The sequence below is a fragment of the Mus caroli genome, chromosome 2 (genome assembly GCF_900094665.2).
Source record: "Mus caroli chromosome 2, CAROLI_EIJ_v1.1, whole genome shotgun sequence".
NCBI lineage: Eukaryota > Metazoa > Chordata > Mammalia > Rodentia > Muridae > Mus > Mus caroli.
The window spans coordinates 132,040,262-132,061,591 of NC_034571.1; the positions used below are offsets into that span (position 1 = coordinate 132,040,262).

Genomic DNA, 21,330 nt, shown 5'->3' on the forward strand with positions numbered 1-21,330 from the left:
TGGGGCCTGTTTTGTGACCAATTATATGGTCAATTTTGGAGAAGGTACCATGAGGTGCTGAGAAGAAGGTATATCCTTTTGTTTTAGGATAAAACATTCTATAGATATCAGTTAAAGCCATTTGTTTCATAACTTCTGTTAGTTTCACTGGGTCTCTGTGTAGGTTCTGTTTCCAGGATCTGTCCATTGATGAGAGTAGGGTGTTGAAGTCTCCCACTATTATTGTGTGCAGTGCAATGTGTGTTTTGAGCTTTAGTAAAGTTTCTTTAATGAATCTGGATGCCCTTGCATTTGGAGCATAGATGTTCAGAATTGAGAGTTCATTTTGGTAAACTTTACCTTTGGTGAGTATTTAGTGTCCTCCTTATCTTTTTTTTTTTTTTTTTTTTTTTTTGATAACTTTAGGTTGAAAGTCAATTTTATTTGATATTAGAATGGCTATTCCAGCTTGTTTCTTGGGACCATTTACTTGGAAAATTGTTTTCCAGCCTTTTACTCTGAGGTAATGTCTATCTTTGTCACTGAGGTGGTTTTTCCTGTATGCAGCAAAATGTTGGGTCCTGTTTACCTATCAAGTCTCTTGGTCTATGTCTTTTTTGGGGGGAGAATTGAGTCCATTGATACTAAAAGATATTAAGGAAAAGTAATTGTTGCTTCCTGTTATTTTTGTTGTTAGAGTTGGAATTTTGTTCAAGTGGCTATCTTCTTGTAGATTTGTTGAAAGATTACTTTCTTGCTTTTCCTAGAGCATATGTTTCTCTCCTTCTGTTGGAGTTTTCCCTTTATTATCCTTTGAAGGGCTGGATTTGTGGAAAGATATTAGGTAAATTTGGTTTTGTCATGGAATACCTTGATTTTTCTGTCTATGGTAATTGAGAGTTTTGTTGGGTGTAGTAGCCTGGGCTGGCATTTGTGCTCTCTTAGGGTCTGTATGACATCTTCCCAGAATCTTCTAGCTTTCATAGTCTCTGGGTAGAAGTCAGGTGTAATTCTGATAGGTCTGCACCTTTTTCCCTTACTACTTTTAATATTCTTTCTTTGTTTTGTGCATTTGGTGTTTTGATTACTATGTGATGGGAGGAATTTCTTTTCTAGTTCAAACTATTTGGAGTTCTGTTCACTTCTTGCATGTTCATGGGCATATCTTTCTTTAAGTTGGGGAAGTTTTCTTCTATACATTTGTTGAAGATATTTACTGGCCCTTTAAGTTGGAAATCTTCCTTCTTGTCTATGCCTATTATCCGTAGGTTTGATCTTCTCATTGTGTGCTGGATTTCCTGGATGTTTTGGGTTAGTGTCCTTTTGCATTTTGCATTTTCTTTGATTGTTGTATCAATGTTTTCTATGGCATCTTCTGCACCTGAGATTCTCTCTTCTATCTTTTGTATTCTGTTTTTTATGCTTGCATCTATGGCTCCTGACTTCTTTCCTAAGTTTTCTATTTCCAGAGTTGTCTCCCTTTGTGATTTCTTTATTGTTTCTACTTCCATTTTTAGATTCTGGATGGTTTTGTTCAATAATTTCTCCTGTTTAGATGTATTTCTTTAAGGGAATTATTTATGTCCTTCTTATTGTCCTCCATCATCATCATGAGAAGTGACTTTAGATCCATATCTTGCTTTTCTGGTGTGATGGTGTATCCAGGACTTACTATGGTGGGAGAGTTGGGTTCTGGTGATGCCAAGTAATCTTGGTTTCTGTTGCTTCTGTTCTTATGCTTATCTCCTGCCATCTGATTATCTCAAGTGCTCCCTGCACTTGATATATCTGATTGGAGCCTGTCCTTCCTGTAATCCCAGTTGAGTCAGAACTTCTCAGAGTCCAGCTTTCTTTGTGATCCTGTGATTTGGGGATCCTGTGATGCTGAGATTCTGGGTATGTCAGTTCATGGCAGTCAAGCTTCCTCTGAGACCCTGAGATCCTGGTGTGACAAAGCTCCTGGGGTCCTGGAATCCTGAGATCCTAAGATCCTGAACATGTTAGAGTGCCTGGAAGTGGTACCTCCTCTGGGGACAGTGGGACTGTCGGCTGAGTTCAAAACCAATGTAAACCATCTCCAACCGGAAGGAACTTGAGCCACTGGTTGGGCAGGGTTCCTGTGTCCTTGCTCCAGCTGTCCCCAGGCACCTCCAGTTCTGTTGGAACAGATTTTGTGTTCCACTCACCAGTGATCCTAAGATCATGGGCATGGTAGGGTGCCTGTGGATAAGACAATTATTTTTAAAATGACTTAAGAAGCTGTGTTTACTCAGTAGAATTTATACAGATGGCCCTGCATATTTTCAGATTTCACATAATTGATAAATCTAGAACTGGAGAGCAGAGAAATCAGGAGTTTTTGGTTTTGGTTTTGTTGTTGTTCCTTTTGTTTCTTGAAGGATGAGTGAGTATGGGGAAAGATTATGTACGTAAAAGTAAACCATTCCTCCAACTCCCTGTCTCTTAAAATCCAATGGCCTTCCCAGAATCTCAGAGTAAAGGTTGTTATCAGTGATTGCCATGTTGAGAAAAATCCCAGGAATATTATTTCATCTCCTGCATTCTCATTCTCTCTCTCTCTCTCTCTTTCTCTCTCTCTCTCTGTGTGTCTCTCTCTCTCTCTGTCTCTCTCTCTCTCTGTCTCTGTCTCTCTCTCTCTGTCTCTCTCTCTCTCTGTCTCTCTCTCTCTCTGCCTCTCTCTCTCTGTCTCTGTCTCTCTCTCTCTCTGTCTCTCTCTGTCTCTCTCTCTCCTCCCTTTTAGGTTCACCCTCATCACAACATTTAAATGTTGGATTCTTTCATCCATCTACACAAATCCCTCCTCTTTTTCTTCAGGCAATTTTCCCTTGCTCTGGCTCATCTTAACTCACTAGTTCTCTCCCAACTTCCTATGATATCCATCATTGCACCCTTGCATTGCCTTCTCTAACTCTCTAACTGGCTGTTCTTCTCTATCTAATAACTCATCACACTTCAGATCCAAGCCCTATCATCATTGGAGCCAGGCTACCTTATTTTTGTTCTAATCTCCCTGGTGCAAACTATGATAACAACCACTTAACTTTCCTTTATGGTGTTCATTAGAGTCCTGGATCATCTATACCTATCTATATCTATCTATATCTATCTATCTATATCTATCTATCTATCTATATCATATCCATATCTATCCAATCGGACTGTCGATTTCACACCTACCTTGCCACCAATCATAATCCTTTTCTGCTTATGAATCTTCTCCTCTCATTGCTACCAGTGAACTTTGTTCTCCACAGTTTGCCCTCACTTTTCTAAATCAGTTACTCGCTCTACCTCATGGATTCTGCTACAACTTTTTCTCCCCTTTCCTCTAATTATGTTCTATCAACTGTTAGCTTTTTAGCTTTTCACATCTAAACTCTACTAGCAAGGAATTATGGTTGATTTAATTAGTATCTATCATCTCTTTGTAATTACAGACAACATCATGATTCCCTGACCAATATCCAAATGAACTCTCCTTAGGTCTAGGGAATCTCTACCCCCTATCTATGTCCAAGATTAGGGAACTAAAATGCAACAGATATTTTGGTTTTGTATTTTGTTTTTGTTTTTTTTTTTTCCTCTTATAATCTGCTTACCAGGAACTAGAATGCTTTGGAAAGGATCTTCCTTGAAAACTGGAATTAGATAAGGAACAATTACAGAAAAGAAGTGTGGACAAATGAGAGTCATTTAACATCTCACTTCTTCATGTTCTATTTGACAAAATATCCATTCCTTTGCATGTACAGTTGACACAATTAGGCAATTAATGTTAGGTCCCTTTAGAACTAATGATCAAAGAAAATTTGTGAAAGAAGAGCTAATGTATTTGGGGAATGACTGATCTTATCATTAAACACACCAGAAGACTAGATAAACAAATGACTTCAGGAGGACAGTCTACAAGTTCACTTTACTCCTTGTGTCTATACCTTCAGGCCCCACAACCAAAGTGGAAGGACTTCACAAGGTCTGCCCTTTATCAGGTTTTGGACTCTTAATCCTCAATGTCTGTTCAACCCTTTACAACATGAGTCCTTTGACTTCTCCACTTTCTCTACTATAAAATATGGGCATAACTATGATCAATTATTATTGTAAAGATTAGAATTTTATTACAGATTAGAAAAGGTGGTCACCAGATATTCATTATGTAGTCAGAACACTAGTGTAGAGGTTAACAAACCAAATTCTAGAACCCAATTTCTTGGGCTAAATTCTAGCTTAAATAGCCACAAACTTTATAAATTTAAGTAAGTGCTTGCTTCCCCTTATATATTATATAAGATTACAGTACCTACCTTGATATTGTCATAATAAAGCAGTAATAGATAAGTTACTATATGGTACCTGCCTATAACTATGATGAATATAAATATATGTGTGTATATATATATATATATATATATATATATATATATATATATATATATATATAAATCATTGATAGTACTGCTGTATTTTCAATATTTATTTAATTCTCTCTGTGTCTATGTCTCTTTTTCTGTCTGTCTGTCTGTCTGTCTGTCTGTCTCTCTCTCTCTCTCTCTCTCTGCACACTTGGACATGAAGGTGCATGCTCACACATGTGCATGCACATGCAGGGGTGTGTGTGTGTGTGTGTGTGTGTGTGTGTGTGTGTGTGTGTGTGTGTAGATCAGTAGATCAGAGGTCAACTCTCAGGAGTTATTTCTTTCCTGCCACCTTGTGGGATCCGGGGATCAAACTAAGGTCATCAGACTTGTGCCTATAACCACTGATCCAGCTCACCAGTACTCTATTCGTAGTATTTATTGAGACTGTTGTATTCTGCCTGATCAAAGTAGTGGCCATCTGCCACTAAGAACATTTGCTCACAGACACATACTGGCTCACATAACGGAAAGTCCAAATGATGTCCTAACTTACCCATGGCTAGATGCAAGTGTTTTACTTAAGATAGTCACTACCTGTGCCTTGGGTTTTATCGGCATCAATAACATTCTTGACAGGTTCCTTGATGAGTTGACAAAGATCTAGCTTCCCATTCTTTCCATTCTTCAGCAGATCTGAGACAAAGACTGATATTTCCTAATTTTATTCCATCATTGAGCCAATGATCAGAAGGGTAGAGTATTCCAACTGGCCAAGTCAATGTAACAAGAGGAGAAATGTATCAAGCTCACTCAAATATCAACATCTACTGGAGGAAAGATGCTGAACCAAAGATTCCACAGCTCAACCACTTTTCAAGAACCATGATGACCACAATTGACACAATTTCTGAAGTTTTCACATTTGTTCTCTGGAGAGTTACAAACACCCACCAGTGATATTCAAACTGTTGAATAACTCTTGTGCATGACCTAGGTCTAATTTAAATGAACACCTAACCAATAAGAGTGGAAGTCAGCTAGAGACAGCCACAACTACAGTAACTCATTCCTGCAGAATAGCAACCTTTTCCCAAAGGCTAACATTGAGTTAACTTCTAGGGTACTTAAATATTGAATCCCATTCATTCTCATTGAGCAAACACCTGCTAATTCTGGCTTGTTTGTTCACCTATATCCACTAAAGGAAGAACTGATGTAAACAGATTTCTTCAGAACTTTTTCTTCTCTTTATGAGACTGGCACACTACCAACTGCACTAATGAGGTACCTTTCTTCTCTTTCATTCCTTTTGTCATCTTGTGTATGTGACCATAGGACTGGGGCGCTTTGGACAGAGGATTTTTTGAACTTAACTAAGGCATCAGTATGTTTGACATAGACATACATGTTTTGCCTGCCCTGATTCAGTCCAATGTTGTGTTTATTTTCGGGCTGAGAAAAGCTTAGAAGTCTTCTGTTCCATCCTTACTCTAACACTACCAAATGCTTATGAAACAAACCTGGTCTCAGCTGGCCCCCTCCTTACTTAGTGGCATATTACTTCTTTAAATTGAGATTAGATAAATTTCCCATTGATTAGAGGCTTAGTCTATGAATGTAATGGGCTGGTTCAATTTGGATAAAGAATGTTACCAACAACTGATTGTGTGTGTGTGTGTGTGTGTGTACATTTCTTATTACACTCCCTTCTCCTGAGTTAATGATTAAAACACTTGACATAGAGTCTATACACAAAAGGTGCTTGCTCCCACTAGTCCTACATCACTTAACACACCCTTCTCCCATATTGTCTCCTAGGCACAACACAGTACTTCTGTCTGATCACCCTATTTCCAACTCTTAGCTAATAAGCAAGCCCACCAAGGGGCGAGGTGAAGTGGAATTTGCCAGGTTGATCTAACCTTTACTTCCTGATGGCAACTGAAGGGTTTTGTGTCTGTGTCCTTTCAGGTATGGAGAGAATACAGCAACTTAACGAAAACATAAAATACTTCCGACGGCGACTGAGAGAGATGGGATTCATCATCTATGGCAATGACTTCTCTCCAGTGATCCCTGTGCTCCTCTACATGCCCGCTAAAGTGTCGTGAGTATCCACCAACCCTCAGAATCTGCCAGTGTCCACTGTGTCAGGACAGAAATAGCATGTTTCATACCAGGAGGTTTTCCTGTGCATGAACTAGATTGCGTGCTTGGTGAGGTGCTTGAGTTCTGACCTCAGACACATAACTTCTCAGAAGCCATCTGCCAGCATCTTTAGGAAGTTTTCCATGTACCTTTAAGAAAAGGAGACTGGTGCTAAGGCCCACCTCTCTACACCATTTTCAAGCTCTAGAAATTTGGGGAAATGGTTTATCTGAATTTTAAGATAAATGATCTTGAGCCTCCTTCTGACACAAGACTGTCCCTCTAACACATAACCCCAGTATTGGAGCTTTCTGTTTGACCCACCATTTATCTACCTGAACAGATTTTTAAAATTATATATATATATATATATATATATATGACTTTAGAACCTAGCCTATTGAGAACTCATCCTGAGTAGAAGTGAATCATAAATTCTCAAAAGGCTCATTCTTCTAAATATATTCTTGTGTGATTTTTGCCACAACAAAATATCAAGCACTTGAAACACACATATGAATGAGTTTTTAGTAGGCCACACCATCAGCATCAGTCAGCCCTTTGTTCACAAATGTATGTCAAAGAAACAATACCCAGAGTGTCCAAGGAGACCGAATACAACACCAACCTGCTCAGTGCAATGGCAGGGGAGGAATGACAATGGAGATTCTACACAGCCACTAATCTAATCTGACTCTACCTTCTAATTTTTGAGGGCACAAAAGAACACATGCACATATTCAAAAAGAAAAAAAGACTGGGTAAATAGCATGCTCTAGAAGGAAGGTTTCAAACTTAGAGCATGTCTACCTAATATTTCATTATTAGCTCAAAAGAAGGCATTCAATATAAACGTGTTTAAGTTCACAATGAATGGAAACAGAGTAAGAGCAGGAAGATGGAGAGCAGAATTAGAATCTTAACAAGTTGGATGAGTGAATAATCCAATGAGGAGTTCATTAATAGTAAAAAATAAGTGCACGTTTTAATTAAGTTTGTTTTTATGCTGATACATAAAATATAAAAATTGTGCACATTAATAGGGTATCACATAATGTTTATATACACATAAATATATAGACATATATATTTACATGTTATTTAAATCGGAGGAAATGTGCCTTTTTCCATAAACATTTATCATTTCTTCATAATGAAAGTGTTTTTTGAGATACACAATATGTCATTGTGATGCACAGTCAGCCAATAGTGTACTAACAGGACTGAATTTCAAATGTATTTCAAATTTACTAACACAATCTATTTCATGTAACAGTTATTCTTAATGTTGAAGTAAGAGGTTCAGAATCAGTTTGGGCTCATCTTCTCTCTTGGGAAATCTTGTACAAGTGAGCCAACAACCTTAACAACCTTCTGAATACCAGTTTCCTCCTGACGAAATAGGATAGATTAGTGCTCCCTTCCTGAGAGTAAATACAATAAAGGACTGAAGATAGAATTCAGTAATGGAACAGTTACATGACACACACAAAATCCTGGTTCCCCTCTGCAGTACTGAAGAAAAAGAAAAGAAGCGGTATCTGCAGCATCTGGAATGATGCTTTTCATGTAAGGGTTATTTAAATTTTCTGTGATAAATAACTTTAATCACATGTACTATGCCTAATACAGCTCTTGATGCAATGTAAGTATCCCATCATTGCAGCCGTTATACACTGTACTAATTAGTAGTAGTTTCAACTGAAAAGAAAGTTAAGTTGCCATGGTTGCATGGCTCCCCAAGATAATTATTGTAGTTAATAAAAAACAGAATTCCTAGAAAAGTACTGAACAGGCTGCTACTCTGCAGTAGTTATCCTATATTGGACCATGGATCCTAGTTCCCTGCATCGAATGATTGTTCGTCAGGAGAAGCTAACATTACTCATATTGATTATATTCCACATAAGGCTTTTTAACCTTTCTGAACACTAACCATAGATGTGGTGCTTGACCCTAGCTTACAAATGGGACCATGAGACTAAGAAGGTTTAGCTTACCTGCTTAGATTCACCCAGGTTGTAATCAGGAACCTAAGAATCCAATGCCATTTTCCTTTGCCCATGGACCTAAGCTCTGAAACCTGTGACACAGTCTTTCAAGCTTTAGTCTACATCTCATTAAAGCAACAGAGCGTTGGGTAAACAGTCGTAAATGTTGTCTTTGACAGCCCAAAATGCATCAGTCATTTTGACAGAGAGAAGAAAAAAAAAGCCTATTTATGTTCCCTGAGGAAACCCAGGACAGGTGACATAGAAAGTCATGCTGTCTATTTGCAGGGACGTATTTGCAGGATTCGCTCACCTATCTGGCTTTGTTTCCTCCTTATGTGTTCCTTCTGTTGAAAGGTTATATGTGAAGAGGCTTTCAAAATAGGGAGTAAATTGTATCAGCCGGTGTGAGTGTGCTTGTTTTCATTTTCACGTTTCATTGATGCCAGGGGCTGAGGAGACACAGAGCAGTTGCTAAAATGACTCCCTGATTCCCCGAACTCTGGTAAAAGCATGGAGGGCACAGCTGTACTCATAACTCTAGGGATACGGAGGCAGGAGACCCTTGGCACTCCCTGGCCAATCAGCCCCGCCAAACTGATGAACTCTAGGTGCAGTAAGCAACTACCTCACAATAGTAATTAAAGAGAGAGGAGGTGATGGAGTTTAGAGGGAGTGGGCAGGAAGTGCAGGTGGAAATAATGTAAATACAGTACTAATGGGGAAAGTTGCCAAAATTCATAATAAAATACATATTGAAAACAAAAGTGAAACAGACTTGGAAAGGACAGCCCAAACCCACCCCTGCTCCCACGTGCATACGTGTCTACATACATATACATGTACACAGAAAATTTTTAAATTTTTTGACATTTAAACCATTGATGTTCTTAAAACTTAAGGATGCTTCATATTCTCCTACCCACATGAGGTTTAAAAAATAATCTCAGGTGTGGTGTAGTTTTGAGTATATTGCAACAGTACAATCATCTGCAGTATTTAGTACGTTATAATTGCAGCCATAAAATATATAAATCAGGCTGGCAAGATGGCTAAGCAAGTATAGACGCTTGCTACCATGCCTGATGACCTGAGTTCAATTCCTGAAATCCATAGGGTGGAAGGAGAAAAACAACTCTAAAAAGCTGTCCTCTGACCTACATACATATGCCGTGACACACATACCTGTACATATACACACAAAATAAATAAATAGGTATAAAAAAAAATCCAAGCATACACCTAAGGAGTATATTACTTTTAGCCTGAGGTTCAAGGTTTATAATTTTCTACGCTATCATTGCCACTTGGGAGATTTTGGTATATAAGTTGTTATAATGTTGCATCCACTACAGTGCTAATGCTTGTTATTATTACTGTTTATTATTATTATTATTATTAACAGTATCATTGTTGCCATTATTATTATGGTTTATAACTGGTTACTTCTAGCCTATGGCAACTCTGATTTCCTTTGAGGGTTACATATCCAGAGACTCATTACATAAAATATAATCATCTATACTCTCTGAAGTAGCCTGTGTTAAGTTCAGAAATGTTTCTGGGAGACCCGAGATTATCCTAATGAACAAACAGTTATATATATTTTTCAACATTCTTTGACAAAACTCACTCCCTTTGATACAAAGGGACCTGTGCAGACAGTGAAAATGTCTTCCTGGAGCCCCAAAAACCTAGCCTGAGATCATGGGTCAGGTGGTTTGTGTCTAGCAATAAAGCACTTGCCTTGTTTCTCAGACAATTCTGCGCTCTCATCCTGTGCAGCGCTGTGGGCAGCCTTCCGTAGGGTGATCAAGAAGGCAGAAAGAACAGCCCCTGTTTTCAAACCTTCTCAGCTAGAAAGTTTTGCTGCCTTGTGGCCTTCTAAGTAGAAATCAAAAGGAGAAATCTTGCCTAACCCAAGCCAGTGGGGCAGGAGGATTGTGTATTCAGTAGGTTTTGTACTCTCCACTGTTTTATTTGATAACATGAATTCTGCACGAGGCAACCGAAGCACGGATAACTAAGTAGCAAGGTGGATGAATGCATGGCAGTCTGGTTCAGTTTTGTTTTTTTGGTTTTTTTTGTTTTTTGTTTTTTTGTTTTTTTCCCTTAGCTAAAGCTAGAGGTTTCTATGTTGCTGTCGGCTTCCAGCCTAACATAGTATGCCAGAAAGCACTTAATGCTAAGAACAGACATGAAACCATGAAACCTTGACATCACTTGTGGGTAGAGCCACTCAGCAATTAAGATTTCCTGCAGAGAGCAACAGAGCCCCAAAAGAACTCATGGTGGGGTGTGGGGTGTAATATTCCTTTTAAATCTGTCTTCGGCTCTTCGGAGAGTGAGTGATTTAGAGACTTGGAGTTTAGTATTCTGGGATCATTACTGAAATTAACTTTGAAATAAACGGAAAGCAGAAGGATGGAGGGAAGGAGGGACTTAAAAAGGTTTCTGTACCTCCAAGAGCTTTGTAGTTAGTCTGAGGACTGACATCCTATAGGTTGCAAGTACCCATGAGGTTTTCTTATCTCCCCAGTCTCCTCATCCCTTGAGGCCAGACAATAGATTATCCCTCTCGTACACACCTCTGTATGTTCACTCACAGATAAAAAAAATAAAAATAAATAAATGGAAATAAGAGGAGATCTTTACCAATGCTTGCTTTTCATTTGATGTAGCGTGTCATCATTATTTCTGGTGTAGGAATATCAAATCCTGATCTTCAAATTATAGTCACTAAGTATCCCTTCTTGAAATGTCCACAATTAATTCCGTTCAACTTTTAAAAACATACAGGTTTACATTTAATAAATATTATTTCCAGTTTCATTATATCATACTAGCTGTTTTGCTTTCTAGTCCATAGACTCTGCAGGTCAGAGAATGCATGCCAGTTCAGGCTTCGCAGACACCACCATTTCCTGCTCAATATCAAAGGCTCTGTACTGACAGCTATCCAACCTCTGTGTCAAGTTCCATAAAAAGCACATACTCAGCTATGAGGGACAGCAAGTAATTGCCCTTCTCTTGATGTGTTGTGTGGGAGAAAGACTAATCATCCTCTCCTTAATATCATTTTTAAAAAGAACAAGTCAACTAACCATATTCTTTTTTCAGCAGGATAATTCCATTTTCCCTCAGTTAACATTTTTTTCTCTCTCTCTCTCTCTTTCCCTAAGTGCTTTCGGAAGATTTTTGCTTAAGAAAAAGGTCGCAGTGGTGGTTGTTGGATTTCCAGCTACTTCCCTGCCAGAAGGTCGGGCCAGGTTCAGCATTTCCTCTGCACATACTCGGGAGATGTTAGACACAGTGAGTATCCATCTAATAGAGTGACCACGTCTGATACCCTGGGATCTGAGCGAGTACTTTTATTGAGCATCATAGGGCTTTCTAGAGCGGCTTAGGAAAAGAAAACTCACTGCTAAATGTTTGAAAAAAAAAAAAACAAACAAACCAGAAAACAAATAAACAACAACAACAAACCACTGTGGTATGTCAGCAATATCCAACAACGTGCCAAATCAACAGATAGAAAAGAAAATCCAATTCCTCAAGGCTCGATTAAAGTCAGAATTTTGGTTTCATAGAAAAGCCTGAGTAGTCAAATGTTCTATTTATCTGCTCTGAACAGTGAAGTTCCTCTTACATGCACCTTAAGCATTACAGCCTGGTTTGTTTGTTAGTTTGTTTGGGGGTTTGTTTTTTGTTTTTTGGTGGTTTTTTTTTTTGCAGGTACAAAAGCTTCTGTAATAAAATATGAGCTAAATTAAACAAATATTTATAGGAAAAATGATCAATCACACTTGAGTGAGGAAGTAGCCATTTAAAATGTATTTTATTTCATTTTAAGTTTTCAGGACACTAAGCCATCGTGGTCAGTCTGAATTTAACTATCCCATAATATGAATGCATTTTCATAAACAATGATCTGTATGAATCATATTCAAAACCTGGAACAAAAAGATGAGGCAATATTTACAAGCTAGATTAATAACAAACTAATGATAATTCGAGACAGAATAAGTTGACCATGAGAAGACAGCAGGGAACTCTGTGGAATCACAAAAGTGAGGCTCATTATTATAGTAGTGAATCTTCACAAGGAAAGTGACTTTTCAGATGGGCACTGTTAAATAGCAATTATGAAGCATCACTGGGTCTTTCTGACCACTAGAGAAACAGGCTCAGTCACGGTGAAGTAAATGTGACAAGAGGGTTAAGAGAGGAAAGGACCCGATGAAAGGGACATGAAATGGAGCCATCTAAACTAAATAAGAGTTGACAAGTTGTTTTCATCCAGTGGCAATGGAAACAACAACAATTCAAAGACGAATCTACAACTACACACTCTGAATACATGACTTGCCAAGGCTGGACAAGTGATTAAATGGGGTGGGGATGGGGCTAAGCAGAGAACACCAGGGGTAGTTCTCTAGCTCTCCAGGCTTGGGGAACAGAAAGATGGGAAAACAGTACATGGGAAGAAATGCAGAGTATGTGTCAAAGCATCTTTATTGAGAGTGCAGGAATACAGCAAACTCAGATCTGGACACTAAGACTCTGGACTAGTAATAAAAGTGAAAACTGGTTCTAGAGCTCAGGAAGGACTGCAAACCTGGAGCTGCTGGAGTTGATTGAACTGTGGTCATGTTCAAGCCAAAGATTAAAAAAAAGATCTAATTGTTGAGAAAAAAACCAACAGTGGTCAGGGGAAAGGCAGACTCTAGGAGAACACCTACTTCCTGAGACATGGAATTGCAGGAGGGAAATAGGTAGGACGTCGGTAGAGCTAAAACTGCCAGAAAGGATGTGTGCTACTATAGTACACTAAACATCAAACAGTTTCCAGGAAAAAAAAAGACGGAAAAGTTACCTAAATATAAGAAAGTTCAAATAGGGTAAGAGATGAGAAGAAACTTTTAGACTAGCAATTACTGGGAGCTCGGTGTTCCTTGGAGTGGGCGGTTTTATGAGAATGCAATGAACAAAAAGGAAAGCACAATGAATAAAAGGGTGAAAAGTATCCTTTGAGCTTGAATTACACACATACACACTACAGAGAGAGAGATGGATGCAGATGTGGGGAGGAGGGGAGAAGGAGAAACAGGTGGGGGAAGGGAGAGACTGAGACAAATACAGAGACAGAAGAGGGGCAATGAAAGGTGAGAGAGAAAGAGCTAGGGGAGAAACAGCTAGAGAGACAGGGAGATGGCAACAGAGAGACAGAGGGTACATAAGAGAGGAGTGAGAGACAGAGGCAGAGGCAAAAAGAGATAGAAACAGAAATAGAGACATTGATTAATAGAGAGACAAAGTGGGGAGGAAAGGAGAGAGAAAGAGATGGGGGAGGAGGCAAGAGAAAGATAGACAGAGGAGGCAATAAGGAGAGACAAAGGGGATGAATGAGGAGAGAGAGAGAGAGAGAGAGAGAGAGAGAGAGAGAGAGAGAGAGAGAGAGACTGACAGAGGAAGGAGAGTAGAGAGAGAAAACCAGAGAGAGAGAGAGACAAAAGGGGAGAGAAGGAAAGAAGTGGAGGGAGAAGTTGAAAGAGATGGGGAAAGAAGAGAGAGGAGGGGGAAGAAAGGAAACTGGAAGAAAGAAGGCTTGTACTGTTTACACAAGGAAATAAGAAGACAGCAACGAGGAAAACTTACAAAGTGAAAATGAACAGGGAGTAAGCTTCAAAAGGTGACTGAAATGAAGTAGATAGCAGAGAAGATATCTTACCCCTTCTTGTCCAAACAGCATTAAGACCTCAAATATAGCTAACTCTGTAGTAACCAGACATTGGGCTCACGTTGACAGATTCTTCATTGCTATAAAATACCTAGCATGCTAGGAGCACTGCCACATCAACTCAACAGTTACTCCTGAGATCACACATGCATGGCAGTGTAAATCCCTGAGCCACTGTTTAAGATAACATAGAGTAAAACTTGAACCTGTTCAACAGCTGGGGGGCTAAAGTAGCAACTGGACCTGAACACTCATAGATATAAACAATAGTACACAAAAGCAGTCGGAGGTCTGGGCAGATGGGGAGTTGGCAAAGTGCTCACTGTCAGTCTGAAAGCACTAGGACCCAAGTGTGGACTCAAGGCATTCATGTAAGAAGCTGGGTATGGTAACATGAGTGCCTGCAATCCTAGCACTGGAGGAGCAGACCTTGGCAGAGCCCAGGAACTTGTTAAATTGATAACCTTCAGGTTCAGTGAGAGACCCTGTCTCAAAAATTAAAGTGAAGAACCATACAGAAAGTATTGATCTGGCCTATGCCTGGCCTTCGGGCACATATACACATGTGCATGCCTTGGACGTGTGTGTATACATGTGAGTACACACACATGTGCAAAACATACACAAAGAAAAAGGGAGAAAGGGGGGAGGTATCATTCAGAGATCAGGTTGGGAACAGAAAAGGCACAGGCTAGTGTAACATCTTCCCTTTCTGGCTCCTTCGACAGCTCTTTCTTTCCTCTTCTGAGAGAAAGATGATAAACACATACCCAGCCACTGGCTTCTTGGTAGTACCCAAGAAGAATACACGTCTGCTTCCTTAAAATCACCTCCAGTGTAAATCCAATGCATTAAGAATGTCCTCCCTGATGGGGCAGTGGTGGCACACACCTTTAATCCCAGCACTTGGGAGGCAGAGGCAGACAGATTTCTGAGTTCAAGACCAGCCTGGTCTACAGAGTGAATTCCAGGACTACACAGAGAAAACCTGTCTTGAAGAAAGAAAGAAAGAAAGAAAGAAAGAAAGAAAGAGAGAGAGAGAGAGAGAGAGAGAGAGAGAGAGAGAGAGAGAGAGAATGTCTTCCCTTCTAACCCAGCTCAGAGATGCCCATGGCTCTATTCCATACCTCAGCAAGGACTTTAATTTAAAACTGAAACGTGTGTGGCCTTGATTCTTTTTGAGTCTAAAAGTGTAGAAATGAGTATTTTAAAAATGAGTGTTGGGAGTAAGTTTTTGGGAGGATTGAAGAGGTAGCTATTAGCACCCAAAAACAGCCTACTTTGTTGGTTTACTATATTTGAAGGCATAATCTCAAATGTATTCTGCAACTCTATCATTTTCTTCTATGAGGTTATATGCAAGTCTTAAGATAAAGAAAAGGTTTAGATGGGTCAGAGGTCTTAAGCCCCTCTCGTTTCACTCCTAAAACAGAACACTCACAATGTTGAGTTAGAGCATTAGATAGAGAGAATTATCATCCATTACTTCTCTAAAATGCTAAGGGAGATTAGCTCAATTGATAAAAATACGTACATGAAAGCATGAGGACCTGAGTTCAGTTCCCAGAACCCACTTTTAAAAAGCTTAGTGTAATGACATGTGCTTGTAATGCCAGCACATGGGAGACAGATAAAGAAGAATTACTGAAGCATACTGGCCAGCAAGCTGCAGAGCAGCAAGAGACCCTGTCTCAATAAACAAGATAGACGACTCCTGAAAGTTGACACCCATGGTTGTCCTCTGGCATCATACACATGTGCACACACATGCAGGTACACCTCTACACATACATGTACCCACAGAGACCAGTTAATTAAAGTTCTTCTAGGACCTACAAACCAAAACCTAATGCCATGGATTTTTGCTGGAAAACCATTACTATGGGTCTTTGGAGAGCTCACCATTAACCTGGGCTCTGCAAAGTGGACCGCTGGGGAGTTGAAAGCTAACTTACAAAGGGCTTCTCTTGTTGCAGGTTTTGGAAGTCGTTGATAAGCTTGGTGATCTCCTGAACGTGAAATATTTCCCACTCAAGAAGTCAGGGCGTGCTATACTCTACAATAAGGAGGGTTTTGACAATGAAGCAAGCTTTGAAGAGATGCACTCTGAACCGGAAGCCTAAGATCCTGACTCCAAATGGAACATAAAGACTGCCAGAAAGACCTCCCTCCCTCTTTATCTTGAAAGTAATATAATTGTATTTTACCCCTTCTGAGGACAATTTCATTTTCCAAACAGGCTTAATTGGAAAAGGGAAATAATCATTTATTTAACGTCTCAAGCCTGCTGCTACAAAGCAAAAGAATATAATTCTAGATTTCAGTTTTCCCTCTCCTTTGCTATAAATACACACATGCGTGCAAATGGCAGTGACCCTGTGTTTCAGTTGCTTTTGGGTCAGGTCTTTTCAAGGGCTTCAACTAAAATGAAAGTATTTTGATTTTTAGTTTGATAATCTTCCTGGGTACCATCTGCACATAAGAAAAAAGGAGTGTCAGAGAAGGATCTGTGTTCCTTGTTCCACCAGTAACAGTTCATATGTATCGTGGGAAGCTCTAGGAAAGGCAGAGGCGACATTGCTTCTGTTTGTCACATTTGGACTTTCTCCAAGGACAGGTGTCAAAAGACACAGTTAATGCTTGAGGGAGAATGCAGAACTGGCCCATGGTGAGCAGAGATGTCTTTGAAGCAAACTGTCCTTTTACTCTTGATGTCCTGCTACAACTTTATTGTTAAGCTTTAAGGACTGGAAAGATCGTGGCTCTTGTTTTCTAAAGAGGAGGAAGAAAAGCAATCACAAGCCAGTTTTGGACCTAGACTAAAACTATAAAATTAAACCAACCCAAATGATGCTGGTGAGTGCAGAGTGAGCTTAGGATGCTTGGCCTTTGTTGCTTTAAGGAATATCTTCCCATTTTTCTTTTGAATTCTGAGCACATAGTGAAACTCGAATTCCCTTACAACACGTTCCCAAATTACACTTAAAAAATGGACTGGTTCATTGTTTAAGGTATTTAAAAGTCTCTTTTAAGGGTATACAGATTCAGGTCCAGTTAATCATATCCTCCCTGGCACACCTACTCAGATTTGGTGAGAAGTGGCATTGCATCCTTTTGTGTAACTGTGATTCACCCTCCTCATACTCACAAAACGACACACTCGTCTCTGAAAAATTAGTCCTCTGCTAATTGGTTATAGTTGGTATGGAAAAAGCCAGTGGAAAACCTTATCTTTAACAAGCTCCCAGATGGTGCCCAGACTTGGAAACTCCAAAGAGCAGTGGTGACCTTTTAGCCAAGCTTCTGTAACAGTTCGAATGAGTTACAGAACATTCCACTCCATCAAATGACACTGTAAACAAATCACTTCAAAAGAGGTTTGGCTCTGTGTGACACAGATGGGCCCAAGCTTTCAAGCTGTGCAGGGAGACAGAAATTCAACCTGCAACAACCAGTGCTGGACAGGCCAACACTGATGCTCAAAGACCATTCAAGAAGAAAGTGATCACTGTGTGAAGCGTTTAAAAAAGTATAGCCCACTGATGGAATACAGTGTTTTTAGTGAATCCTGTGGGGCTGTGGAGATGACTCAGCAGTTGAGAGAGCATTTGCTGCTCCTTCAGAGAGAACCTGAGTTTTGTTTCCAGCACTCAGGTTGGATTGTTCAGAACCACCTGTAACTCCAGCCCTGGGCTATCTGATGGCTCTGGAATCTGTGAGCACCAGAACTCACATGACCAAAACCCCTACACTCAGACTTAAACACATACACATAGTTAAAATATAATAAAAATAAATATTTTTTAAAAGCAGTTTCCAGTTACAAAGTGCCTCACAAATGGTGAGAAGCTAAAGGAATGCAGTGGTGAAGGAGAAAAAGAAATGGGTAGTATACACACAGCTAGCTGCCCATCTGAAGACTGATCTGGGAACTGGACTCCAATCCTTCCAAGTACACTGGTGCAGCATTACTTCTGCAGAGAAAATGCATGTCATATAGATGCATAAAGATAGTAAGATATGTAGGTCTTTTTCTTTTTAATATGTGTATCCAATGATGTTGTTCTTAGTAAATCATCTATAGAAAATGCTGATTACCTGGAGTTCAAAACAGGAGATGGGAGGTAAAGATGGCAGAAGGAGCTTGCACCCAAGCTCCACCAAGCAGTAAGCAGCCCCTTCTTCTCCAGTCTGTCTGTGATCTCCCCCTACAGTGCCAAGCCTGCTCTAAGATTTTAAGCCACAAGATGGACAGGTATCTTCCTGGGCAAGAATGCCCATGCTTATTACTTGCATAGAGGAACTCAAATTCAATTCACCACAAAGAAGTTATTTTCCTGCCTAGCACACAGAACAAGGAAGAGGTTCTTCATTTTTCATTAAGAGTTGAAGGTCCTGGAGCAACTTGTTACCTTCCTATACACATAGAAAAGACTTACTTTTGTCAGAGTCTATGATGAATATACACTTAGGAGACCTACAATTCCAGTGGAGTGCTTCCTGAGTGAGGAGAGATCCTGAATTCATCGGGTAGCAATATGACTATAGATCATATAGAAAGTTGTGAATTATAAGAAATGCTGATTTTTAGAAGAAAAAAAATCCGCAACCACTGAGGTTAGTTAAGACTGATTTCAACTTCAAAAAAATACAGACTTTTATTAGAGTTTGAGCCTGCTGGGATTAAGGATTCCTGAAGTATAGTGTTTTACATCCCAACCATTTTATGTGCATGGTACCCAAACACACACACACACACATATACATATATATATATATATATATATATATATATATATACATATATATATATATATATGGATACTTTTATTATTCTTTTTAGAGAGGAAGCAAGGCAACCAATAGAGAGATGACTATCTGACTAACTGATTGATTGATTGATTGAGAAATAGATGTTCTAGAAATGAGCTTGTGAAAAAACAGAAGCTGAAGATTTCAGACTGATATTTGTAAGGAAGAAAATTTTGTATAATGAAAAAATGATAAAGTCCTATCTCCAATCTTATCGTGGTATGACAGTGTCATGGATACTCAGCCTTACTGCCTTTCACCACGTTTCAGTCTGACAGAGATCACAGGCTTCAGAATTTATTAGGAAGCTTGTTAACATGACAAACCATGTGACTCACACCAGACCACCACTGAATCTGATTGCAGTGGTGCCCAGGGGACTACATTTTAACAAGCCTCTCCAGGTAATTCCACTGGATGCCAGAATTTGTAAACGATTATTAGAGCTTTTGGTAGACCAGTTGGCTCCTATAACATAGCAGGGAACTTTTCTGATTCTTTGTTGATGTTTAAGGGTGTTTATACTAGTAAGCTGAAGTGAATTTAGTCCATGTGCTTCCTTCCCTTCTCAACGAACCGTTTTCTAAGGAGTGTCTGTTTTCTCTTTTTCCCTTGTATTTGTTTTCTTTCTTTTTTAACATTGCCCTCCCATCTCTCCATACCTTTAAAAAGAAAATCCAACCTTCAACTATTACAGCTTTGTGGTAGGATGTTACTCTTGCCAGCTCTTTGAACATTCAATGATAATCCTCTACATCTTTTTTCAGAAGTAGCAGAGGCATAAAATCTTAGCTCTTGTTTTAAAAATCTAAGATCTGATCAATACTTGAACTATCTTGAATACATACTTTGATTTATGGCAACCATAATTTTGAAAATAGTAAAAATGTATGTGTAGTCTATTCTCTTAGAACACCACACCCTGCTGTGTAGTGTTTTATAAATCAAGAAGGGAGTATTTCCCTGGTGCTGATGAGAGCTCATTGGTAATGCATTTCCCATGCAAACATGAGGATCTATCTGAGCTTACTTACACTAAAGTTCAGCACTTACATAAAAAGCCAAGCATTGTGGTCTATGCTCATAATCCTAGAGCTGAAAAGGCAAAAGCAAGTAGATTTCTGGGACTTGCTGGCCAATCTTCCTAGCCTTACTGGGGAGCTCCAGGTCCTAATGAGAGACCCTCTTTCTAAAAATAAGTGTACAGCTCCTGTGGCATTAACAGCACTTAATGTTAACCTCTGGCCTACACACACACACACACACACACACACACACACATACACACACACACACACATACACACACACATACANTGGCCTACACACACACACACACACACACACACACACACATACACACACACACACACATACACACACACATACACACATACATACACACATACACACACACATACACACACACACATACACACATACACACATACACACACACATACACACACACACATACACACATATATATATACACACAGACACACATATGCACACACACACACACACAGAGTAGACTATTTCTAGGCAACTACTGTAGTATTGTAAAATGAAGTATATAGGGTGTGAACATAAAGTTTATGTTCCACTGAAACATTTGAGATGACAAGTTTCACTTTATCTGCCTATAAAATATTACTTTAATAAATACATCACTAAAACTGACAGAATAAAAATCATAAATGTTTTCATGTTGGTGTCAATCTGGGGTGTGGGGGACATTGGAGTAGAAATTTGCATCTAGGAATTTTACTGGAGGCCATTGGTGGAGGTAACTATAGCTAGAGAAGCAAATACTTTCCTGAGAACCAGTTGTATAAAGCTCCTTCCACATCCCTCAGTGTCATCACAGTGGGAGGTTAGAAGTGGCCACATTGGGAGAAGTGGCACCCCAGAAATTAGAAAACACTGGAAATCACAGCTCTGGAGGCCTCGCTTTTAAAGTTTCAGCAGAAGACCACTGAAACCACACTCGATGGTTGGACAATGAATAGACAATAGTATTAATCATTATGCATTGATTGATAGCACACATCTCAGTCAAATCCATGAGGAGCCAGGAAGTTAGATTGTCCCTTAGCATTTTTTCAAACTGAAGGATACAAATGAGCTGCCCATTGACCAAACAACGCTCCCAGGAAGAAGCACGAGGACAGGGCGTCAGCACAAGCAAGTTAATTCTGTGCAGTTGGAGAGGATTCTTCTCACCTAGCATTTAAGATTCATTTCTGAGATAGCCACTTAAAATCAATAATGGAAAATAT

General features: G+C 39.4%; 1 protein-coding gene across 2 annotated transcripts in view; it reads left to right on the forward strand.

Annotated features, from left to right (window-relative positions):
• Positions 1 to 17,221, forward strand: part of Sptlc3 (serine palmitoyltransferase long chain base subunit 3) — a 126,990-nt gene extending 109,769 nt beyond the window's left edge. The window contains exons 11-13 of one of the 2 annotated variants that reach the window (XM_021156537.2): positions 6,330 to 6,465; positions 11,680 to 11,809; positions 16,214 to 17,221. In XM_021156537.2, coding sequence (XP_021012196.1) covers positions 6,330 to 6,465; positions 11,680 to 11,809; positions 16,214 to 16,360 — 413 coding nt within the window. In that variant the 3' untranslated portion in view covers positions 16,361 to 17,221. The remainder of the gene's footprint in view (positions 1 to 6,329; positions 6,466 to 11,679; positions 11,810 to 16,213) is intronic. The other variant, XM_021156536.2, reaches the window with a different exon arrangement.
• Positions 17,222 to 21,330: the final 4,109 nt, after the last annotated feature.